This window comes from Rhineura floridana, chromosome 21 (assembly GCF_030035675.1).
Source record: "Rhineura floridana isolate rRhiFlo1 chromosome 21, rRhiFlo1.hap2, whole genome shotgun sequence".
NCBI lineage: Eukaryota > Metazoa > Chordata > Lepidosauria > Squamata > Rhineuridae > Rhineura > Rhineura floridana.
Genome location: NC_084500.1, coordinates 449,788 through 471,429, shown reverse-complemented (window position 1 = coordinate 471,429; position 21,642 = coordinate 449,788). Strand labels below are relative to the sequence as shown.

At 51.8% G+C, this 21,642-nt stretch overlaps 1 protein-coding gene across 3 annotated transcripts in view; it reads right to left on the bottom strand.

The window, feature by feature from the left end:
* The window catches only part of HIP1 (huntingtin interacting protein 1), a 68,087-nt gene that overhangs the window by 8,349 nt on the left and 38,096 nt on the right, over positions 1 to 21,642 (bottom strand). For all 3 annotated transcript variants that reach the window (XM_061604661.1, XM_061604663.1, XM_061604662.1), the window contains exons 2-20: positions 18,706 to 18,769; positions 18,147 to 18,289; positions 17,205 to 17,261; positions 15,422 to 15,502; positions 13,630 to 13,706; positions 13,166 to 13,227; positions 11,482 to 11,622; positions 10,629 to 10,686; positions 9,741 to 9,816; positions 9,402 to 9,536; positions 7,198 to 7,295; positions 5,772 to 5,844; positions 4,683 to 4,866; positions 3,905 to 3,993; positions 3,152 to 3,268; positions 2,898 to 2,999; positions 2,362 to 2,556; positions 729 to 876; positions 137 to 223 (exon numbers count right to left, since the gene is read on the bottom strand). In XM_061604661.1, coding sequence (XP_061460645.1) covers positions 137 to 223; positions 729 to 876; positions 2,362 to 2,556; positions 2,898 to 2,999; positions 3,152 to 3,268; positions 3,905 to 3,993; positions 4,683 to 4,866; positions 5,772 to 5,844; positions 7,198 to 7,295; positions 9,402 to 9,536; positions 9,741 to 9,816; positions 10,629 to 10,686; positions 11,482 to 11,622; positions 13,166 to 13,227; positions 13,630 to 13,706; positions 15,422 to 15,502; positions 17,205 to 17,261; positions 18,147 to 18,289; positions 18,706 to 18,769 — 1,987 coding nt within the window. The remainder of the gene's footprint in view (positions 1 to 136; positions 224 to 728; positions 877 to 2,361; positions 2,557 to 2,897; positions 3,000 to 3,151; positions 3,269 to 3,904; positions 3,994 to 4,682; positions 4,867 to 5,771; positions 5,845 to 7,197; positions 7,296 to 9,401; positions 9,537 to 9,740; positions 9,817 to 10,628; positions 10,687 to 11,481; positions 11,623 to 13,165; positions 13,228 to 13,629; positions 13,707 to 15,421; positions 15,503 to 17,204; positions 17,262 to 18,146; positions 18,290 to 18,705; positions 18,770 to 21,642) is intronic.

The window sequence follows — 21,642 nt, the reverse complement described above, 5'->3', positions numbered from 1 at the left end:
CAGCACTGGAAGAGAGAAGTGCCGCTGAATCAGTCAACTCTAATCTCCTCGACACAGAGCGGGAAGCGGAATGCTGCTGACAAGGAGGGGCAACTATTCCTGTGGGGCCACGGCCCCAGGGTGCTCAGCCTCTCACCTGACTGGTCAGAAAGGTATTGGCTGCCCGCCTCCTGCAGCCGCTGCACGCACTCGGAAGCCGCAAGGGTCCTGGACAGAAGGTAATCTGCACAGCACACAAAACAAAGGAAGCATGGAGTAAACACTCCCAAGGACTGCAACTGGCCAATACGTACAGCCCAGAATGTTACGGCCTTCTTACTGCAGGGACTAACTAGGCTCCATGGCCTGGCCTTCCCCTTTGCTGTCTTTTTAAAATCAATTCTAGTTTGTAACCTGCCTTTAAAATATTTAAGGGCAGGGGGGAGAGACTTTTTTTCAAAATAAAGGATAAAGAACAGATAAATGAATAAAAAATAAAGAAAGGAGACTGCCTGGCTAGGGAGTGCAGAGTAGGGAGAGCAATCAGCAGTCTTTATCCCCCTGGCAACTGAAGCCATCGCTTCTCCAGCTTCCGCAAGAACTGCTCAGTTTCCAAGTAGCTGTGCCAGTCTAAGACTCCCTCTGGAAGCGTGAGGGTGAGAAAAAGCACACATTGGCTCCATGGGTCTCTGACCACTGGAATCTCTGCGGAAGGAGGGGGGCGAGGAGCCGCATGCCTGCTTGCTGACCTGCCGAGCTTGTGCAGCTGCTGTGAGTGGGGTCCTCGAGTCGGTTCAGGGCATCCTGCACCATCTGCTCAGCCTCCCTCACGGCACACTGAAGCAGGGCAAACTGCTTGTCCAGGTGCTGCTGCCGGAGGGACTGCGTGCTCCTCTCCTAAGGGCAGAAGAAGAGAGACCAGGCCTCCGCTCTTGGCCTACTAGAAGTGCCAGACTGGCTGTTCTTCATTCACCTCATCCTGTCCCAAGCCTAGGCAGCCCGTGCTGGGAAACGGAGCGCTGGACACTCGCTGCAAATGTACATTCAGGCCCAGGGTGCGTGAGGCAATCTAGACCTGGGCTGCCTCTGTGCACTACCCGAGGCAGGCAGGATCACGCAACGCAGCTTGGAAGACCTGCCTAGGCGGGCAGAGGTGGCTTCACAGTGCCAAGCACAAAACAGTGTTTGCAGAAAGACACTGGAGGAAGATGCACCAGCTTAAAAAGATGAGGAGCCTTCTTTGAGAAGGCCTGGCAAGAGAGACGTTGGCAAACAGAGACCAAGCCATGCCCACTGAGGGCTCCGCCACCTGAAGAAAGGGACCAGAACGTGCACTCAGTCAGGAACCAACGTCCCTCTCTCGGCATCCAGACACACGACTTGCCCAACTCTCCCCCTCTGAGGGATATGAATTCAGCACACCAGAAGTATGTGCTGTAACAGTCTCCTGTCAAATGCTCTCTTGGCTCAGGCACTGGCATCCATCTTAGAATGCTGGTAAAAGCGGAGGCTGCTGCCCACCTTGGCACCAGACGCATCTCCGCTAAAGGAGCATCAACTGCCCTCGGGAACGAGCCATGATCTTCGGTGACAGACAGGGGTCACACCTCGGAGGCAGCCAAAACAAAGGCTTTAATCCACCTAGCTATGGTGATATTGGATGCCCTCCAGGTGGATTTTTAGGGCAGGAGGATGCAAGGCATAAACTACAGTTTGAACGGCCTAGTCTGGATAACCTGCCATTGGCAAGGACTGCCCACTTGGCACCCAAGTGCTTAGCTGAAGCAACCCTGCGCCCGGATGAAGAACTGGCCCCTGGGAAAGCAGATTCCTTATTGGGGAGGAGAACCAGGGGCCAGTGGTGGCATTCTGGTGTTCCATTCTGGAGATCCATGGCATCCATGGCATCCTTGGCCAACAGAGGGCCACCACTATCACTAAAGCCCTCTGCTCCAATGCCTCCAAGAACCCCCACAGGGACTAGAGTTGCCTGCTTCTCTCCCCTCTCCCCCAGTCTGCACACGTGCATTCCATCCTCTCTGCAGGGCAAAATACAGGTGCCCCTCAAGTCCCAGGACTCAGCAGGACAGAAAGATCACCTGAGAGGGTGGAGAGGGTGCAGAGGCTCAGCCAGGCATCCTCCTAACATGACCCAAGTGGAGAGGAAACAGACCAGGACAAGGTGCCATCTCCACCTGTCTTCTAGGCCTAGCAAGAACCTAAAGTCCACCTGAACAAGGGACTTGGGGTGGCCCTGCACTGACTCCCACCCTCTCTGTCCATGCAAGAAGTGTGTCGTGCCACTTCCTGGAAAGCCCCTGGCTAAGAGCAGGGCCGCTCTCTGGGCTCTCTCTCTCTCACACACACACAAGCCAGGCTTACCCTTTCCCCCAGGCGTCTCTGCAGCTCCTCCACCACTTTGCTGCTGTCCTCCTTCCCTCTCTCCAGGGTGGTCTTCAGCTGCTGCATTTCGGCCTGCAAAGCGGCCACCCGCTGGTCACGCTGGGCCACTGTCTCTGTGAGGGTGCTTGTCTCCAGCTGCAGGCTGGCCAACTGACTGTGGGCCTCTGCTTCAGACTAGGCAACAGGTGGGGGGGGGAGAGAGGGAGAACAACAACTTCAATTCTGCAGGAACCAACCCCTGCCCCCAAGCCAGGGGCTGATCAGTCCTGCCTTCTACCAGCAACTGGCCACCCCGTCTCCTCTTTCCCACCCAAAATTGCTTGTTGCTGCCATTTCTGCTGCTTGTGATGCTTGCCATCACAGCAACCAGTCTCTCTATGTGCCCACGCACATCACAGCAGAGTGAGGAGAGGTCCCTGAGGAGACGTGTCACGCGCAGGCCCCAGGGCCAGGCTGTGCTCTCTAGGTAAACTGTCCAGGGACTCTGAGGAGGAGGCAAGGCAGAGGAGTCTCACCCGTGCACTGGACTCAACCGTGCTTTGGAGGGCCTGAAGTTCCTCTTTGCTGGCAACGAGCTCCCTCCGCAAGGCCTCCAAGACTTCCACCTGCTCCTGAGTCTGCAGGGAGACTAAAGAACATCAGCACCCTTTCCCCTCGTTCCCCCACCCCAGCCTTTCTCCAACTGACATCCGGCATCCCCCCTTCCTTCTACTTAAAACAACACCACTCCTGAAAGGTCCCCTTCTGCCCACCCCCTGGGCCTCCTCACCTTCCACTGAGCCTGCTCGCCCAGCCGCTGGAAGGAGTCTTCCAGCTCTTTCCTGTCCCGTTCTGCATCACTCTGGACTTGTCTTGCCACCGTCACCTGCTTGGTGACCTCAGCATGCTAAGGACCGAGGAGATGGAAGGCAAAAGAATGAGAAGGACATCCAGCCACTTGGCCTCATGGGTAACAGTTGCCCTCCTCCCATCTTCAGGGGCATTACGACCTTTCCTTGCCCCCCAAAAGGCTTACGCAGCAGAACCATGCTCTAGCAACTCCTCCCTGACTCGCTGTGCAGAAGACCCTTGCCAAAAAGCCAAACCTGGCCACTCAGTCACTGACTGGCACTTGGGCAATTCTGCAGATTCCTTTCTGATCTCAGGCAAAACAATTAACTTTTGCTCTGTGCAACGCAAAAACATACCAAAGCTCTCCCTCCCCTCCCTCTGGCTATTGGTTTTCTGGACCACGTTGAAGAGAAATGCCCAGAACTGTAAACAGCAATCTAAGCAAATGCATAGAACATTTGTGGTGTATTTCTTAGGCCAGAATGGTCCACAGCTGACCCAGGAAGGGTGTGGAAATCCTTGTAGGAACAAGCCAGTGATTCACAACTACTGAATCTTAACTGCCTCAACAGACCCTCCCTTGGGGTGCTTCTGTGGATGTAACCCTGTCCTGTTGCATGGAACTCAACAATATGACCCCCAGAACTCCCCAGCGCTGAGAAGCAGAGGAGGAGGAACAACACAGGGTTACCTTGCGCAGGAGGTCTGCATGGTTCTGCACCAGCTCACTGTGCTTTTCCTTTAGCTTTGTGTATCGCTGCTCTGTTGCTTGTGCTTTCCCTGTAACGGACACAGACAAGGCATGGGCTGTGACTCAAGAGGAACAGGCCATGCTGCCGGGGGTACCGTTTTAAAATGGGGATGGCCCGGCCCAGCCCCTTGCCACTGTGCAGGCCCAGCTCCAGCCAAAGAACGGAGGAGGGCAGGAATGTTGCTCCTCTCTGTCTTCATAGCAACTCCCTGCATCAAAGGAGTTACGCCCGAGGGACTGACAATGCTTCCCCCTCCCTGCATTCCACAGCAAGGGCTACTTCATGACACCACCTGTATGCCACGTTCTCAGAGCAGGACAGGGGCAGAGAGGGGAGGCCTGCATCTCTTCTGTGGGAGGTTCACTAAAGCATCTCTCAAAAGGGATGCATGTCTTGCTTTCGGAGTTAAGCTTTGTGGTTGGGGTGAATTAGCTGTGCATTTTCTGTGCAGGAGGGGGCCAGTTTGCTTATGTTATAAGCCCACTTGGTTTTAATGTACATGTTTCAAACTGTTACAGCCAGAACCTGGAGCCAAAATGCGTAACCATAAATTTGCTGACACATTCTCTGCCGCTGCCATGTGGTGCGATAACTGTTGCATACTTCCATCGTTTGTGCTTATACGTTTTTATCCACCTTGACCCTGCAGGGCCTGCCTCAACAGGAGAGGCTGCTGGCGCTGTCCAGCGCCCTCCTCCTCCTCCGCTCCTCACTCACTCTCTATCTCCGTCAGGCTGCGCTGGGCTTTCTCCGTGTCCTCGTGCCGCTTCTTCAGCTCGTCCAGTTCTGTGCGCAGAAAGTCGCTCTCGTCCAGGGCCTGCTGCTTCAGGTGCTGCTGCTCCGCCAGTTCTGCCTCCAGCTCACTGACGCGCCCCTTCAGCTGCATCATGAGGCGATGGCTCTGCAGGCCCCACAAATGGAAAGGGGAAGGGGGACTTAAAGCACACCCTAGCAAGACTGATGGGGAGTGAGGACTGGCTGTGGAGGCCAAGCACAGCAGGACACAAAGCAACACACACAATTAAATAAGGGCATCACATTCAGACTGAAGGGGCATCCATGGGTTTGGAACACTACGGTGGGCTGGTACATAATGCCTTCCCACAATTGTGCTCAGGTGAGGTGCAGGCAGGGCGTGTGCATTCACAGCGAGAGGGGGGGAAAGTTAAATGGCTACAGCCCCACCCCCAACACATTGCCTGACTGGCCTTGGGCGGCTGCCATCGCAGCACAGAGGTCTGGGCAGTCCTGGCCCTCCGTTGCCCCTGCCCTAAAGAAGCACTTGCTGGTGATGGGTGGACACTCCATGTGGTAGCCTCGCCCAACCTGGTGCCCTCCAGGTGTTCTGGGCGGCAACTCCCAGCAGCCTCTGCCACCACGGCCACATTATGCCAGGAATGATGGGGGCTGCTGTCCAAAACAGCCGGAGGGCACCACGGTGGGGGAGGCCACACGGTGATCTTTGGCAGACACATCTGTCCATGATCAAAGTGTCCTGGGGTAACCCAAAGAGGGTGGGAGGGCAAGGCAGGTGATGAAATGGGGGGGGGGATTTGGGCCTTGCCTTGGCAGCTGTTAGGACTGCAGAAAGGGATGTGGCTGCTCCAGTTTTAACTGATGCAGCAGTTTGGATTCATGAGACGCTTTACAACATCTACCTTCGTACTGAAGCAGGGGGGGCTGTGTGTGCGTCCTGTTTCCCCCTGCAAGCCTCCCTCCCTGTGAGCAGAGCACAGCCCCAGGCGCAGGTGCCAGCCTGAAGCCCCCTCCCTGCATCACCGTCAGCGATGGGGGCTTCGCATTCACCTCAGCCTTGAAGTTCTTCAGCTCCTCCTTGAGGGTGCTAATCTCCCTGTGCAGCTGCTCAATTAGCCGGTCCCTGGAGGAGGAGGAGGAGACGGTTTGTGTCATCTGGGTGTGGCATTCAGCTCTCATGTGTCCAGTCTGACAGGAGGGCAACTAGCATGGGGAAAGGCCCCCTCCCTTGGCACCGTGCGGGCAGACCAAAATCCAGAAGAGAATGGCTCACTCCATGACCCACGGACCACCCAGACTGAAAAACTGAGCCATGAACGGTTCCTGAGGAAGAGCAGCCCAGCCGGAGGAGCACAAGAGGCCCAACAACTCCTGAGGGTAGCCAAGGGTGCCAATGGGCTTCCAAGAAGGGCTCTGCTGCACCTCAGCTTGGGGCTGGGGCCGGGGGAAGAGCACAAAACAACTTGGGGGCAGGTCCCCTGCCTCCTGCTGTAGCTGGCCCCAGGCAGCCGATGGAGGAAGAGCCACTCCGGTGCCCCTGCTGCTGCTGCTGAGGCCTTCCAAGTGCCAGTGGCAGCCAGCCCCAGGACGAGCCTTCCTTCCTGGGAGCAGCCAAAGAAGCTGCAGCCCCTTCCTCCCACCTACAAGCTGGAAAGCCCAGCCCCAAAGGTTGGGACAGCTCCAGCTGTTATTGGGAAAGGGCAGACAAGGCACGTTGGGCTGCCAGTGTGCCATTTCTCATAGGAGAGCCTGTGCACGGTCGGTCCTGGGGATAAAGATTAGAAAGAAACAAAAGCCAAATTCTGAGTGAAAGAAAAGAAAAAGCAAGCCTGGTGACAAAACACGTTTGCATGTCTTGCTTGCACTGGACGAAGAGGAAGGAGAAGGAGCTCATCAGTGAAGTCCTGCTCACATCACAGACTGCCTCCCCCCACCCCCGCTTCACGCTGGAGCCGGGGGGGGGGTGTCTCCAGGCCCTCCACATTGTTACGGCAGAGATTGGAAGGGACGGCTATGCTAGGCCCCACTTTCTGCATTTGCACAACTCACACACAGTGCCCTGGATGCAGTTAAAGAAAGATGTGTTAAGGGCCAAAGCTCAGTGGTTGAGTCCCTGCATGCAGAAGGTCCCAGGTTCAATCCCCGATAGCATCTCCGGCAGGACTGGGAAAGAACCCTGACCCTGAAACCTAGAGAGCCACTGCTGCCAGTCAGTGTAGACAATACTGAGCTAGATGGGCCAGCAGTCTGACTCAGCAGAAGGCAGCTTCCCATGTTCCCTGAAATGAGAAGGGAAGCGCAGTTTGCTCCTGAAGGAAGGAAGGAAGGAAGGAGGAAGGAGGAAGGAGGAAGGAAGGGAGGAAGGGAGGAAGGAGGAAGGAAGGGAGGAAGGGAGGAAGGAGGAAGGAAGGAAGGAAGGAAGGAAGGAAGGAAGGAAGGAAAGGAAGGGGCGTTAAAGAGAAGGCTCATCGCTCACTTGTCATCCTTGGTCATCCCATTCTGGCTGTTAAAGTTGAATGGATCGTTGCTGAACGAACTGCCAAAAAGGTCATCAAACTTATTGTCAAATAGACTCTGGAAGAAGAAGAAAAGACAGAGGCTGTCAGCTCCATGCCAGGCTAAACATGCCTAGCGCATGCCCACCCACCCACAAACAGAGATGTCACTCAAAGCAAGGGGTGGGTGGGCAGAGGACAGCCTCATCTCATTAATTAATTGATTGATTGATTGATATCCCACCCTTCCTCCCAGCAGGAGCCCAGAGCAGCAAACAAAAGCACTAAAAACACTTTAAAACATCATAAAAACATTTAAAATATATTAAAACAAAACATCTTTAAAACATTTTTTAAAAAGCTTTAAAAACATATTTAAAAAATAAAAAGTTTAAAAGCATATTAAAAAGCAATTCCAACACAGACGCAGACTGGGATAAGGCTTGTTGAAAGAGGAAGGTCTTCAGCAGGAGTAGAAAAGATAACAGAGATGGCGACTGTCTAATATTTAAGGGGAAGGAATTCCACAGGGTAGGTGCCGCCACACTGAAGGTCTGCTTCCTATGTTGTGTGGAACGGACATCCCGACAAGATGCTATCTGCAGGAGGCCCTCACCTGCAGAGAGCAGTGATCGACTGGTTATATAAGGGATAAGATGGTCTTTCAGGTACCCTGGTCCCAGCTGAATAGGGCGTTGCACACCAAAACTAGAACCGTGAACTTGGCCCGGTAGCTAATAGGTAGCCAATGCAATTCTTTCAGCAGCGCGGTGACATGTTGGTGATACCCTGCCCCAGTGAGCAGTCTCGCCGCCACATTTTGCACCAGCTGCAGCTTCCAGACCAACCTCCAGGGCAGCCCCACATCTCAGGTCCCTGGGTGTGTGTGTGGGGGTCCTATCCTTGGAGAGAAGAGAAAGGCAGAGAAGGTTCCCTCCAGGTCCCGTGTCGATGTTGGGCATCTGAGTGGGCACCAGCTGAGCAGCTGCACACAGGCTCTGCAATGACGTTTTGTTTCTGGATGCTTACTCCAGTTCCAAAGTGAGACCACAGCCTGCACTGCAAGCAGGGGAAACCAGCCCTGCCCACATCTGAACAAGGAGCGAAGGCTCTTCCCCTGCCCATCAACAGCTGAGAGAGCACCTGAAAACTCTGGCCTGATCTAGAAGACGAGAGCCTTCTGCAGCAGATGAGCGGCCCACTCTTCTTTCTGGGATACGCTCAGTCAGAGCCTTCCCTGCAGTCGCTTTTGGTGTTGTATTACCGTATGCCATGAAAACATGAGAGAGGTTGAGGCGAACATGCTAATCCCAATCTGGTGCGGGATGACTGGCCAGGAGGAGTGAGGAGGCATGGAGTGCCCTTAAGGAGAGAGCAGAGATCCTGGGTGAGCTTGGCCTACAGCTGCTCAAGAGCAGGCAGACATTCCTTCCGAATGCACCCCAGCAGAATACAAGCTCCCCACTACGATGTTACTAGGAAGGTCCGACTGTGTCAGGCAGATGCTCTGTGTGGACAACAGAGGCATTCTGGGACAGGGACACGCCAGGGGCACCTGGTGGCTCCATGTCAGTGAAGCAGTGGAATCCACGCTGTGTTTCAGTCTGAATTTTCAAAGTCCACGGCACTGCAGCCGCCACTGGGACACACACAGTTCAGGAGGAAGGGAGGCTACATTTGCTTCTCCAAAGGAGGAGTCAAACCTCCTATTAATTTCTCTCAGGGCCAGGAGATGTCATCAGGAGGACAGCAGCCAGGTTTTCCCTGGATTGTTCTATGTCAAGGTGCAGGATGCTTATTTGAATGCAACACATCCCCTTCGCATTTTCAACATGCCATGGCGAAGACTCAACTGACCCCTTCAACTTGACATTCTTTTACATGCAGGGATTTTTTCTGGGGACAGGGAGTTGCACAGACACACAGTTCCTTCACCACTTCCAACCTGAAGTGGGACAGTCCAGGAGACAACACAGCATCCGTTTCTGCTGATGGCACAAGCAGGCTACCCACCAGAACGGAACCAGAGTGGTGAAGAGTCTGCAAAGCTAAAACGGCACTTCACAGAAATTCAGCCTGTGGCACAGCGGCAGTCAACATTCTCTGAAGAAAGAGCGTGGTCACCCTTCCCTCCTCTCTGCACAGGTTCCCAGTCTGTGCCATGGAATTCTGCCCCTCAACTCACCTGCTGTGAAGATGTTTCCATCTCTACGAGGTCCGTGATGGGCTCGCTGTCAGGGGAAGAGGCTTCCACTGGGATGACAACCACAGGGCTGATGTGCTCAGAAAGTGCTGAGGCCCGCAGGAAATTGGGGGGATTCTGGTGGAAGGGAAGAGGGGTGTGGTTGGGAAACTTAAGAATTGTGGCATTGAGCAGGTGCATTATATAGCATGGGCCAATCCTGCACCTGCCCAAGATCCCTGCATGCCTTCCATCTTGATGGTGAAAAGGCAGTTCCGGCAATCAGTGCTGCAGCAGCCCTCCTAGGGCCCCTGTGTGGGGGTGGCATTCACTGGGTCTCACCTCAGGCAGCTGTGGGATCTGAATAAGCCGCTTGAAATACTGAAGGTTGCTGGAGCGATAGAACAGATCCTTCAGCCTGCAAAGAGTAAGAGCAAAGACAATCAAAGTGCAGTCACATCCTGAGCTGTCCTCTGGCCAGTCCAAGGGAAATCTGCCAGCCTGAGGAGGGAAGCAAATCGAAGGGATGGTCCAAAATCAGGCTAATGGTTTCAGGTCAGAGAAGAGGACCCTGCTTGCAATAACACAGAATTGCTTGTGTAAAGCAGGTAAGATAACAAGAGATGCTGATCCACCTGCCGCCCCTCACTGCGGATTCCAGAAAAGTGAGACAGCCCAACTCATTCAGCAGTACTGGGCCCCAATCCTGCCCCTCTGACATCACAAGAAGTGGGGCTCCTCTTGCCAACTCTTGCCATCGAGGTGAAGTTAAATGAGTTTTTAGTATAAATTGTTTAGAAACAAGGCAGGTGTGAGTGGAGGAAATAAGATGAGGTTTTTATAATTGGGCCTCGTGCAGGGAAAGGGGATAGAAAATTTATCTCTCTCATCAACCCCTAGGACTTGGTCATGCAATGAAACTGACTAGCAGAAGGTGGCTGATTCATAGGGTTGCCGTAAGCTGTAATCGACTTGAAGGCACTTAACACACACACATATTTGTTTTAAGAGTTTTACTGATTTCATATACTTTTTTAAAAAAATAATGATGGTTTTATGTATACTTGTTTTTTAATTTGTGAATTTTAGCTGCGTTTCACCTACAATTTTATTTTTACACTGCTTGGAGAACTCTTTGATCAAGAGGTTTATAAATCTTGTAAATAAATAAATGTACAGTACTGACTTATTACAACTCCCAGCCATGGATGGAGTCATTCACATACTTACTTCCTGAATTGCTCCAGGAACCGGTCCCTGTGGCCTTGGAGTGTGTCAGCTGGGAGACCTGGAGAAGAGATGCCAAGAGAGGGGGTGGGCAGGAGCATACCTGGCTGCCCCACACAATGCCCAGGGGAAGGGGGTTGCAGCGGTGGTGGTGAACAGGAGGCAGTACAAGAGGAGAGGGAAGAAGGGGGAGAGACAGAGATGTGCACACCAGCAAAAGAGCCACACCTGCCCCCCTCAGGCCCTCTGCTTCTGCCGGGTGGGGCAAAGCCACAATAGACCTCCATAAGCCACAAGGGACCAGAAGTGCTTAGCAACATCCTTTGCCTTGAAAGTCCTCGATTTCCAAACCTGAGGTGTGGACGCTGCTTTAATGTACAAAGAGGAGGGAAGGGTACTCTGCATATGCTCAGAAGTACTGTGGTGTTCTTTACAGTGCACATTCCACGGCACTGGAACATCAACAGTGGTCAAGATCTCAAATAAATGCCCTTATGCAAGCCCCCCCTCCCCCGAACCTGCCCCAGTTCCAACATGGGGATAATTATGCTGGCCTAACTTACAGTGAAATTCTAAGAATTACCAAGATTGGTGCAAAGCACTCTCAGCACTTAGGAAAAGGTAAAGAGCATAAACTATTTGTAATGTGGAACAGAACCTGGAGGTCTACAGCCCTTCTGCCAGGGAGCAAAGTGGGCGGATGTCCCACCCCAACTATTACTGTTGCAGCCCTGGACTCCCTCTGGGAGGAAGGGTGAGATACAAAATTCAACAACAACAACAGGAGCAGGAGCAGGGTCGATAATAGCAGCAAAGGAATTCAAGGCCCAAAGAGGACAGACAGATTTGTACTTACAGGAGTGGAGCTTGAAGAGAAGTTTCACTGTATAGTCATAGAGGTGGCTGCAGTCTAGAATGACCTGGATCAGCGGGGCCAGGCGGCACTGCCCAGGAGCCGTGACAGACACAGAACGAGACATGTCCAAGGAACTGAACACTGAGAGGGAAACCAAAAAGGGAAATACGGGCACCTTCAGCTATCCTCACATTGACTGGGGAAAGTGCATATTCCAGTCACAACTAAGAGGAACAATGTCTAGATCCCCCTTAATGACTGTGCCTTAGAAGAGCTGGTCACGGAACCCAAAATAAGGGAGAGGCCCTGGAATTAAAGGGGCACCCAGTGGCCACCGTACTATCAAATGCAATATCTACGGAAGTGGGCAATTGCCAAGGGAGCCCAAAAAAGTCACTTTGGATTTCCAAAAAGGAAACCTCCCAAAAATGAGGGTATTGGTAAAAAGAAAGGGACAGTCAAGAAGACCAAATCTCTCCAGAATGCTTTGGGGAGATTCAAAGCCACAACAATATAAGCTTGGCACATAGACAACAAGGGATGGGGAAAAAAAAGGGATTTAAGAAACGTACCGCTAAAAACATTTAAGATTTTTAAATTGTTGAAAAACATTATTTAAATACATCAAGAGGAGGAAATCAGCTAGTGAGGCAGTTGGATATTCGGGTGACAACAGAGTAAAAGATGTGCTCAAGGAGGACAAGGTGACTGCACAGAAGCAGAATGGATTCTTTGCACCATGAAGGATGTACAGGAGATGCCAATGCTTGAAATGACTTTTTCAGGAAGAGACTCTGAGGAACTGAGGCAAGTAGTCATAACAAAAGATTACGTTCTAGGCGTTACAAATTAAAAATCAACAAATCAGCACGTCCTTAAAGAACACATGTGAAATTGCTGGTCTGTAACTTGTTTCTAAGAACACTGGGAGGCCTGGAGAAGAGCCACTCTGTCACCAGTTTCTAAAAAGCTACCATCATGGCCAAGAAGTGGTACTGGGCCCCCAGCAGTCCGAGAGTCAACCAAAAGCAAGAACGTGCTGCAGTGGGAACTGCAGGATGAATTCCATTCCTGCTTGAGTCGCTCAGGCCACAGCCCCAAACCAGAAGGTGCTGTCGAAGCCCCTCTTGCCCCAGAAGCAGAAGCTCTGGCAGCCGGAGAGCACAATATCACCACACCCAAGTTCCAGGGTGCCAAGGGGCCGACGAGAGCACCCCCAAGGCTGAGCAGGCATTCTGCCAAACAGAGGAGGAAGGGAACCAGCTCACCTGTGATGATGCAAGACCCCAGCAAGGGCAGCAGAGGAGACAGAGGGCTGTCAGGAGCAGCAGGGGAGGGGCATTTTTTCAAGCCGCCCATCATCCCTGCCTACTGGCCACGCTGGCTACTAGGGCTGATGGGAGCTGGGAGTCCAACAACATCTGCAGGCCACAGATGTTTTCCCATCCCCAATGTACATCCTCTCCACCCGCACCCAGAATGCCTCACTGACAATTGATTCTTCTCTGAGAATCAGAGCAAAGGAGAACTCTGGGATACCCTCTTACGACTTCTCTGGAGGGGACAGAGGGAGATGTGTCTGCTGTCCATAAAGAGTGGTGCAAACAGCCAAAAAGGGACCCACATCTTCCAGAGTCATGCCTGGCAGAGGTATCTAATGCACTTGGTCTCTGTGAAACTTTACCTGTCTGAAAGAGGTTCAGTTCACACTCCAGGTAATCAAACATCTCCACAGTGAGTTGGAAACTGAGTGAGAAAGACACACAGAGAGAGAGCCTGAACGGAGGATGCTGCAACATAGGCAGCAGGACCATCCACTAAGCTTTGTGGAGACCCAGCGGACAGGTAAGCAGCACTCCTCACAACAGAGTCCTGCATCTCTGGCAAAGGGAGAGCTGCAGGTGAACCAACAGAGCCTCAACCTGCTTGAACTCTTCCTGCAGGCCTACAAGGCAAATCACCTGCACCACTCATATCCCTGCTCCGTGCCCCCTTCTCCTGCTCCACAGGCAAGGCATGGCCAGGCAGGCCACCCTCTTGTCTACAGTCACTGCCCCAATCCTCCTCCGTAGGGAGGAACAGCAGCTGCCCCAGGCCCTCCACCACCACGACTGCCAGACACACACACACACACCCTGCGGCACTTACAAGTTATTCACGTCATTCTCTCCCGTCTCGTCAAGCTGCCGGTCTGACATCTGGAGGTTTCCCGGGAAGCGGGGGTTCTGCGTAAGGGGACACGGAGCAGAGTCAGGCCAAAGTCCTGGCTCAAGGCAGGCCTGAAGAGGTGGGCTCCAGCCAGATCCTCTTCCAAACGCCCTGGAGGGCCAATGCCAAATGGGACATGTGAGCCATGGTATCTGGGGCTGCCACCTGGGATGGCCCTTGGCAGTTTCACCTCCATTTTGGACAGGTGGCTTTGCATGTGGGGAAGCCACTCCTCCCTTTTCCTTTTCCTCCCCCCCTCCCCCCAAATAAGACACTGCCTCTTTTGGAACCCATTGTGAAGCATAGGGAAGGAAGGAGAAGAAAAACGGCCATCTCTGATTCACAGGGAGCTGTGTCATAACCCCCAGCGCAGAAAGGAACAAATGGATGGGGGAAAGCAGGATCTCAGAGGAATGGCTGAACTAATCCCAGAAGCCAGCAGCGGCAACCCCCACCCCCACCCCCACCCCCACCCCTACCCCTGCCCCTGCCCTGTAGAACTGTTCTACTTCCCTCCACAGACATCCTCTGGCCACCAGAGGGGATCGTGTCCACGCACAGGATGCCTCCAGTTTGCTTGCTTGTGCTGTAGAAGCAAAGGCTGGCCTGTCGGCCTGCCTGCCTGTCTCGGGGCTCTGGTTATAAGCCAAGCTTCCTGGTGAAGTCAGCCAGATTCCATTCTATAAATACCTGCTGCTGCTGCTGCCAGCTCCACTCCCAAACGGGATGCAGCCAAGACAAATGGGCCTGTCTGGAGCCAATCACCACTTAGGCAGCAGTGCAAGCCGGGGAAGAGAGCTTGCAGGGGAACATTCTTGAGAGCCAACAGTGGACACAGACAAGCAGGGGAAATCCAACTTCAGGCACCCACCTACCCATTTCAGTGAGCAGTCTGCATGGGTACACCCAGGTACACCCCCACAGTCCTCTCTCCCTGCTTGATGCCGCCTAGTCTGACCCCTCATAGTTGAGCAGGAATCTGCTGATCTCTTCTTCTGTGCTGAGGACAGCCCTCTCCAAAATGTGTTTGTTTATTTAATAATTACATTTCCATACTGCCCAACGGCCAAGGCTGAATGGGTGGTTCACAAAGTTAGGAAAAACAGGAAAAAGTAAGAAGTTGCCGGCTATGAAGAAAACTCACATATGGGGAAAGTAAAGTCCGAAGCTGCACAAGCAGCACACAGACTGCCTTTGGGCTTTTCCCTTGCCAGGTCCTTTGCCAGCATTAAAGCACAAGAGTCAAGATGGGGCCAGAGGAAGAGTGGACAGGAAAGGCAGCTCAACAGAAAGTGCCATGCCGCCCTGGGCAGCTGGAGCGGGGAGCCAGCTGGCCCCTCCCTCTGGCATGCCCAACCCTGGGGCCCAGAAAGCAGCAGTGCACTTCTCCAAGGCCATTTTAGGAGGAGTTGCTGTGAATACATTTCCCAAGAAATGCATCCAGGCCCACAAGCTGTGTAGGCTCAGTTAAGGCTGCTCTGCCCTCCTCCGCTGCCTGCATGAGAATCCAGGCCCACAATGTCCTGTGTGTGATGCCGTCGCTCCTGCCAACTATGGCACCCAGGTTCCAGGTGGGGCTGAATCCTCTGTGTCCACCAGGAAGACTAGACTGGTCCTGCCTCTCACTTTCCAGCGTGAGGGTTCTGCCGTTTGTTCCTCTGTCCAACCCAAGATCCCTTGGACTACCCAGAATGCTTTGCAGTCAAAAAGAAGAGACAAAACAGCCACTTACTTTTGTGTGGAACTCCATTTTGGTTCTGAGCAGTTTGAGGTAGATGCTGCACAGCTGCCCGAAGCCCTCACCCAGGTGGCCCTAAGAGAGAGGAGGAGCAGCAGAGAGTGAGGGCTGCGCGGGGGGACCACCGGGAGGCTCTCTTCTAGCAACTGCAGCTACACAAAATCTTTGCGTGCTTTTAATCTTGGCTGCACGTCACCTAGAGATTATCCTGCATTAGGTGACCAATACATCAAAAACTAAAAGCAAACAAATGTAAACGTAGCAGTAGTCATAGATAGCAGCAGCAGCAACCACCATACAACTACTACTACTACTAATAATAATAAAAAGACTAGAACTGTGCGCTGCTCTGGTCTAGCCTAGAGCCCTCTGAGGACGCAGTAAGCCTGGCCTGTGCACAATTTTAGGCAACTCGTGATATCTAGGGGTGCAACCAAGTTCAAAGCATCCTTAACTCACCCACCTGCAGAAACTGGTACAGCAACCCTTTTAATGTGTGTCTTCATACCCCCTTACCTTGTTCACAACACACAAGCTCAGTGATGGAGGAAAGTCTAGGGCACCCGGTCTTTGAATCATGATTTCTCATCCATGGGGACTTGCTTATACAAGAGCCTCATACACTCTCAGCCGCTCCAGGCAAAATCCAGGAGAAAGTGTCAACCCCTGCAGCCAAGAGGCCTCTTCCCTGGTCCCGACCAACAGCCGGGGTTAGGGTGCGGCCGAGGAGTCCAGAGTCCTGAGCCTCCCAGTTGCTGGGAGCTATCCTCCCTCTCGGAAAAGGGAACACACAGACCTTCCCCCATTCAACATGGTCTTGTGAGTGCCGCCATGCAAACAATTATCAAACTGCAACTACAACATGCTGTATGGATCCACAGCAAAAGGCTTGGGCAGGGAAGTATTTTCCACAGGAGGATGGGAGCTTTGCAGGTACACTATTTAGTTCTATGAGAATAAGGAGAAGCTGCTAAGCGATAACCCTGAAAACACCACATAGTGCCCAAAGCATAAGAGAAGTCTAGATGTTGCTCTGACACACAGATCTGCACAAGGTGGCCAGGATCAGAGGTGAGGAGGAGGAGGGACAGAGAGAAACAGCCTGAGCTCTAGCCAGAGCATATTTACCGCCTGCACATCTTTTCCTCTCTCTTTTAAGTCCAGCATCAAACCAACTCACAGCTTCCTGGATGTGAAATGTCTTCCCCGGCCCACATTCTCGTTCCAAGAGCCCAGGGGAGGGAGCCCACTTCCTGGAGCCCCTTCTCCACCTGTATTGGCCTTGCTCCCCACCTTCTGGAGTCTGAAGGGATTCTTGGGTAGCAAGAGCTGAACTGGACCACACCTGGACAGGCAGACCAAGGAGCGCAAAGGACTTGTAGCAGCATCCCAAGGACTGTGTGGAACACATCCAGTGCTCCGCCTTCCCAGCGGCCTTGGCGTCACCTCAGAAGGGCAAGTGAAAGGTGGGAAAGGAGCAGGTGTGGAGAAAGGGGGAGGAGGAGGAGCAGCAGCAGCAGCAAATGGGCCCCAGGAAACACCAGCCAGCTGTTCACAACTGAGCCAGCTGGGGTTGGTGATCCAAAGTCAATTCACTGACCGGGGAGTCATCTGTGCCTCAGAGCTTCTGAAAATCCCATGCCGTTGCCAAAAGGACTACAACACCTCTGTACCCTCCTGATCCAAGCCAGAGGCATCCAACTGGCCCCTTGGCTCAGGACCAGGAGGTGCCCGTTAGTTGACAAAGCCGCTCTTCGCAGGCCCAGCCAGCACTCACCCACATGCGGCTCATGTCGCTGAGCTCGTTCTTGTACCTCATGGAGTCCTTCAACACCTGCCAGAGGAAGGGAAACAAGAATTTGAATAAAACCATCAGGTGATGCCTGAAGAAAGATGATGCAGACGGTGTCCCGAGAAGCAGGACTCTGCAGTGAGCAGTGAATGGCAGGGCCATGCGGCCGATGAGGACAGAGGGGCAGCAAGGAAGCAAAGCGACACACATCAGGACAGAAGCTGCCATGCCAAGCCCCGTCCTGGTACCAGGCACAGAGTCCTCAGAGGATGGACCAGGCAGGATCCCCTGAGGAGCTCTCCAGGGCAGACCTGCTGAAGCAGCCCCCTTGGAAGTGGAGCCCCCTCCCCAGTCCTTGAGACAGCCAGCACCGGCTTGCAGAGCAGCATGCTTCCACAGGCCCAGAGCCACTGTGCGTAAGAAAGCAATCCTTGAAACACCTCTTCCTGACCAACAGCTGGGGTTAGGGTGCGGCTGAGGAGTCCAGAGTCCTGAGCCTTCCAGTTGCTGGGAACAACACAGGCCTCTGGCTCCCTCTCCTTGATGTGTTGGACGTTGCCTGAACTCCCTGCAATATTGACCTTTGACTGTTGCCTGACCTTGCCCTTGGGTCCCTTTCTGGACCCAAGCCAATTCTCCGTGCTCGACCTTGGTTCATTTGGACTGTGCTGCGCATACAGCCCTGCCCTCATTGGTGACTGTGTTGATGAAACTGGAACCCTGGCCACTGAAGGCACCCACCGGGGCCTGAACACAACCACAACCCGCAAGTCATGCTGTGCAAGACCGTCTCCTCTAAGCCAGGTTGACCAGGGCTCCACGGATTTCAGTCATGTGGCAAAGCAGGCAGGAGAAATGGGGTTTTGGGGGCTACCCCATGTGTGGAAGCCAAGAGGCATTGGGGAAGAGAAAAAAGACCATCCTTACGTTTGGATGCCCATCACGGAGGAGCTTGTGGAAGACATGGCAAAATTTCCAGCAGAGGACGGCATTGCTGGAGAGGGGCAAGCGGTTCACGGCCAACCAGAAGGTGTGGGCCCCTTTCTCATGGTGCGTCCCCAGGATGCAGGGTGAGAGGCAGGCTAAGGAAAGCCACAGGAACAGAGGGTGGGAAATATACGTGGCAGGATTATTATTGGTACTGGGCAACAAGCAGTGTGCCTCTTCCAGGCCCAGCAGAAAGTGTGCCCAGACAGGGAGGCTAGCAGGAGGGGAACCGCCTGCTTTGGAGCATGTGCAGAGGGCATCTATCCCCAACATCTGAACAAGTTAAGCCCATCTTCACGTATCTAGGATTAGGGGGCCAGCCTCCCAGGCAGGCTCAAACCCCACCCTCAACACACATGAAACACACACACACTATCATAGCAAGGGTGCTGTGTTCCGCCTCAGCTTGTCCAAGCCAAGATGGGCATTTGGCTCCAGCAAGAGAGACGCAGCCTCTGCCTCTGCCTCCCCCCAAAGCTGCCAAATTTTGAAAGGATATTTCTGGCATGTTTCTCTTTGACAGCAACTTCCTGAGCATTAATGGCCTTGTTGATACTGACGGTCTGAAAAACAAAGAAGAGGAGGGGAAGGATTAGTGGAAAGGCTGCAATCACAGAGCAATACAGCCCACCCATCCCCTGCCAGCTGCCCCTGGACCTCCACAATCCATCAATCCCTGGTTCCATTTCTGGGAAGACTCTGGTAGTCTCTTGCACTCAGCAGTTGCCAAGAATTGTCCCCTAGGCAGAGAGATGAGGTTGCCAGATGGATCAAAGGAGAGTTGTGTGGGCTAAGGTGAAGTCAGCCCCCAACTGTCCAGCACATGGGTGTGGCCTGGGCGGGGCCTGGCTGCGAAAGCTCAGAGGCAAAGTGCTCCAATGACGATGGGAATTCGGGGGCCCTGGGAGAAGAGCCTGGAGCTCAGCCTCAGGACTGGCAAGACTCTGGCCTTGCTGCCCCACCACCTGCTTTGCCTCCCCCTCCGGGCATAAAGAATTCAGGACAAACTTCACTGGTCCCCAAATTTCCCACTCACTTCTCACCATTACATTGGCCAGTCAGCTGGAATCAGAAGCCCTGTGCTCCTGAAGAAGCCTTAGTGAGAGAAAAGGCCTCCTGTGAAGACAACTGCACCTGACTCCCAGGAGAGCGCCATCCCCACAAACAAATCAGAACAAACGCTCAGTAAAACCAGACGCCGTACAACCTCCACGTTAGCTTTGTGCAAGCAAATTTATATTTTCTCATTCATTTTCTGTTTCAGATTTATTATATGAGCAGTTTTAGAATTCTTGCATTCAGATTGTTTGCTTGGTGTTGTTGTTCTGTTAACTCAGTGTTATTACATGAGGTACAACAGTTGTATATATTATCCATATCTATGCTTGTTTGCATTCTACAGTCACATTCTTTCCTTTTAGACCAGCATTGCATATTTTTAGCAAGTTTATATTGTTGGGTGCTAAGGGGTTTTTTTGCCCATATTCTAGAACTATCTGTCTCTCTTTATTTTATATTTTCATTTATTTATTTATTTATTTCATTTCATTTTTAAACCGCCCATAGCGAATAGCTCTCTGGGCGGTGTACAAAAGATGTACCTGTGAGACAGTTGTATGGTATTTGCACCATTTTTGCTGAATCTTTTTCATTTTATATTTTCAGCTGTTGGGTGCTAAGGATTTTTTGCCCATATTCCAGAGCCATCTCTCTTTCTTCATTTTGTATTATTATACACCTTTAACACAACGGTGAGAGCCAGTGTGGCCTAGTGGTTAAGGTGTTGGACTACGACCTGGGAGACCAGGGTTCGAATCCCCACCTAGCCATGAAGCGCACTGGGTGGCCTTGGCCAGGCACTGCCTCTCGGCCTCATGAAAACCCTCTTCACACGGTCGCCAGAAGTCGGAATCGACTTGAAGGCAGAACATTTGCATTTTTTAAGACATTTTATGGCATGTGCTCCATTTTTGCTTTTTTCATTGTTACATTTTTTGGTGCATTTGGAATAGCGATAGCCATGTATATAAAAAAAATTGGCTGCTGGTCTATTTCAAAGTATGTTTTATCTATTATTATTATTATTATTATAAACTTTTTCTGAGAGATTTGTTTTTTATATATCCAATTTTTAATACGGCTTTGACATTCATGTATATAGTGTAATAGATATTTTACCTTTGCATTTACTTTTTCTTCTTATATTTTTTAGATTTTGTAGAAGATGTTGTGCTAGTATCTTATATAGTCATTCTTATTTATTTCATCTTTGTGGTATGCATCTCTACGTGCAGTTTCAGTTTTACTTTGTAATGCACTTTACCCCCGTTTCCCTTCTCTCCCCCTTTTTTCCTATTTATTAGAATTCTATACCCAGTGTTTAGTTCATTGTGGAACTGTTTATATTTCATTGACTAATGTTGTATAAAGGTTATGTTTGGTATGACTGGTAACGGTTTTTAATGTTGTACATTTGTTTTCTGTGACAGACTGCCCTTGACAAACACGTTGGGCATTTATTAAAAACAATCCTTTCCCCACTACTGGCTTTTTCACTGGCTTGGTGCTTGGAGGGTCCCCCTCTCTTGTTAATTATTTATTTATTTATTAAACTTATATACCGCCCGACTAGCAATAGCTCTCTGGGCGGTGAACTGTTGGGCTGGTGACCAGTAGGCATTACTGTCTCTAGTAGTTTTCCATGAAGCCTGCAAGTTTGAAGACGTAACTGTGGTTAAGGGGGTGTTATGTCTTTGCCCTGTCTGGGAACGGACTGCCAGGGCCGTTGCTATGGTAGCCATCTGATAACAGCTGGGAAAGTTGTAACAGAGTCTATGAGTTGTTGTTCTTCTGAATTATGCCTCTGAGCTGAGAGGCTGTCTTTTGTGATTTATCTATGGAGAGTGATGTACCAGAAGGGGGGTGACTGAAGAATCTCTACATGTATTTACTCTTAAGCCTCTGGCCTTAATGTCTTTCAATAAAGACTCTTAACATGCTCTGAAGAAGTTTCTTGTTCAACTTAACTCCAACGTAATGTATGCTGTTTCACACAACAACGCACACACACCAACATGAACATCAAAAAAATACAATAAAATTACACAATCTCATAAAACAAAGTATATAAAAACTGTACAAACTGAAATCAGATTACAACAATTTAAAATTAAATTAACTTAAATTAAAATGCCTCAGAGAAGAGGAAGGTTTTAACTTGGTGCCGAAAAGATGATAGTGTCGGCGCCAAGCGCACCTCCTCGGGGAGACTATTCCATAGTTCGGGGGCCACCACTGAGAAGGCCCTAGATCTTGTCACCACCCTCCGGGCCTCCCTATGGGTCGGGACCCGGAGGAGGGCCTTCGTAGTAGACCGTAGTGAACAGGCGGGTTCATATCGGGAGAGGCGTTCCGACAGATATTGTGGTCCCGCGCT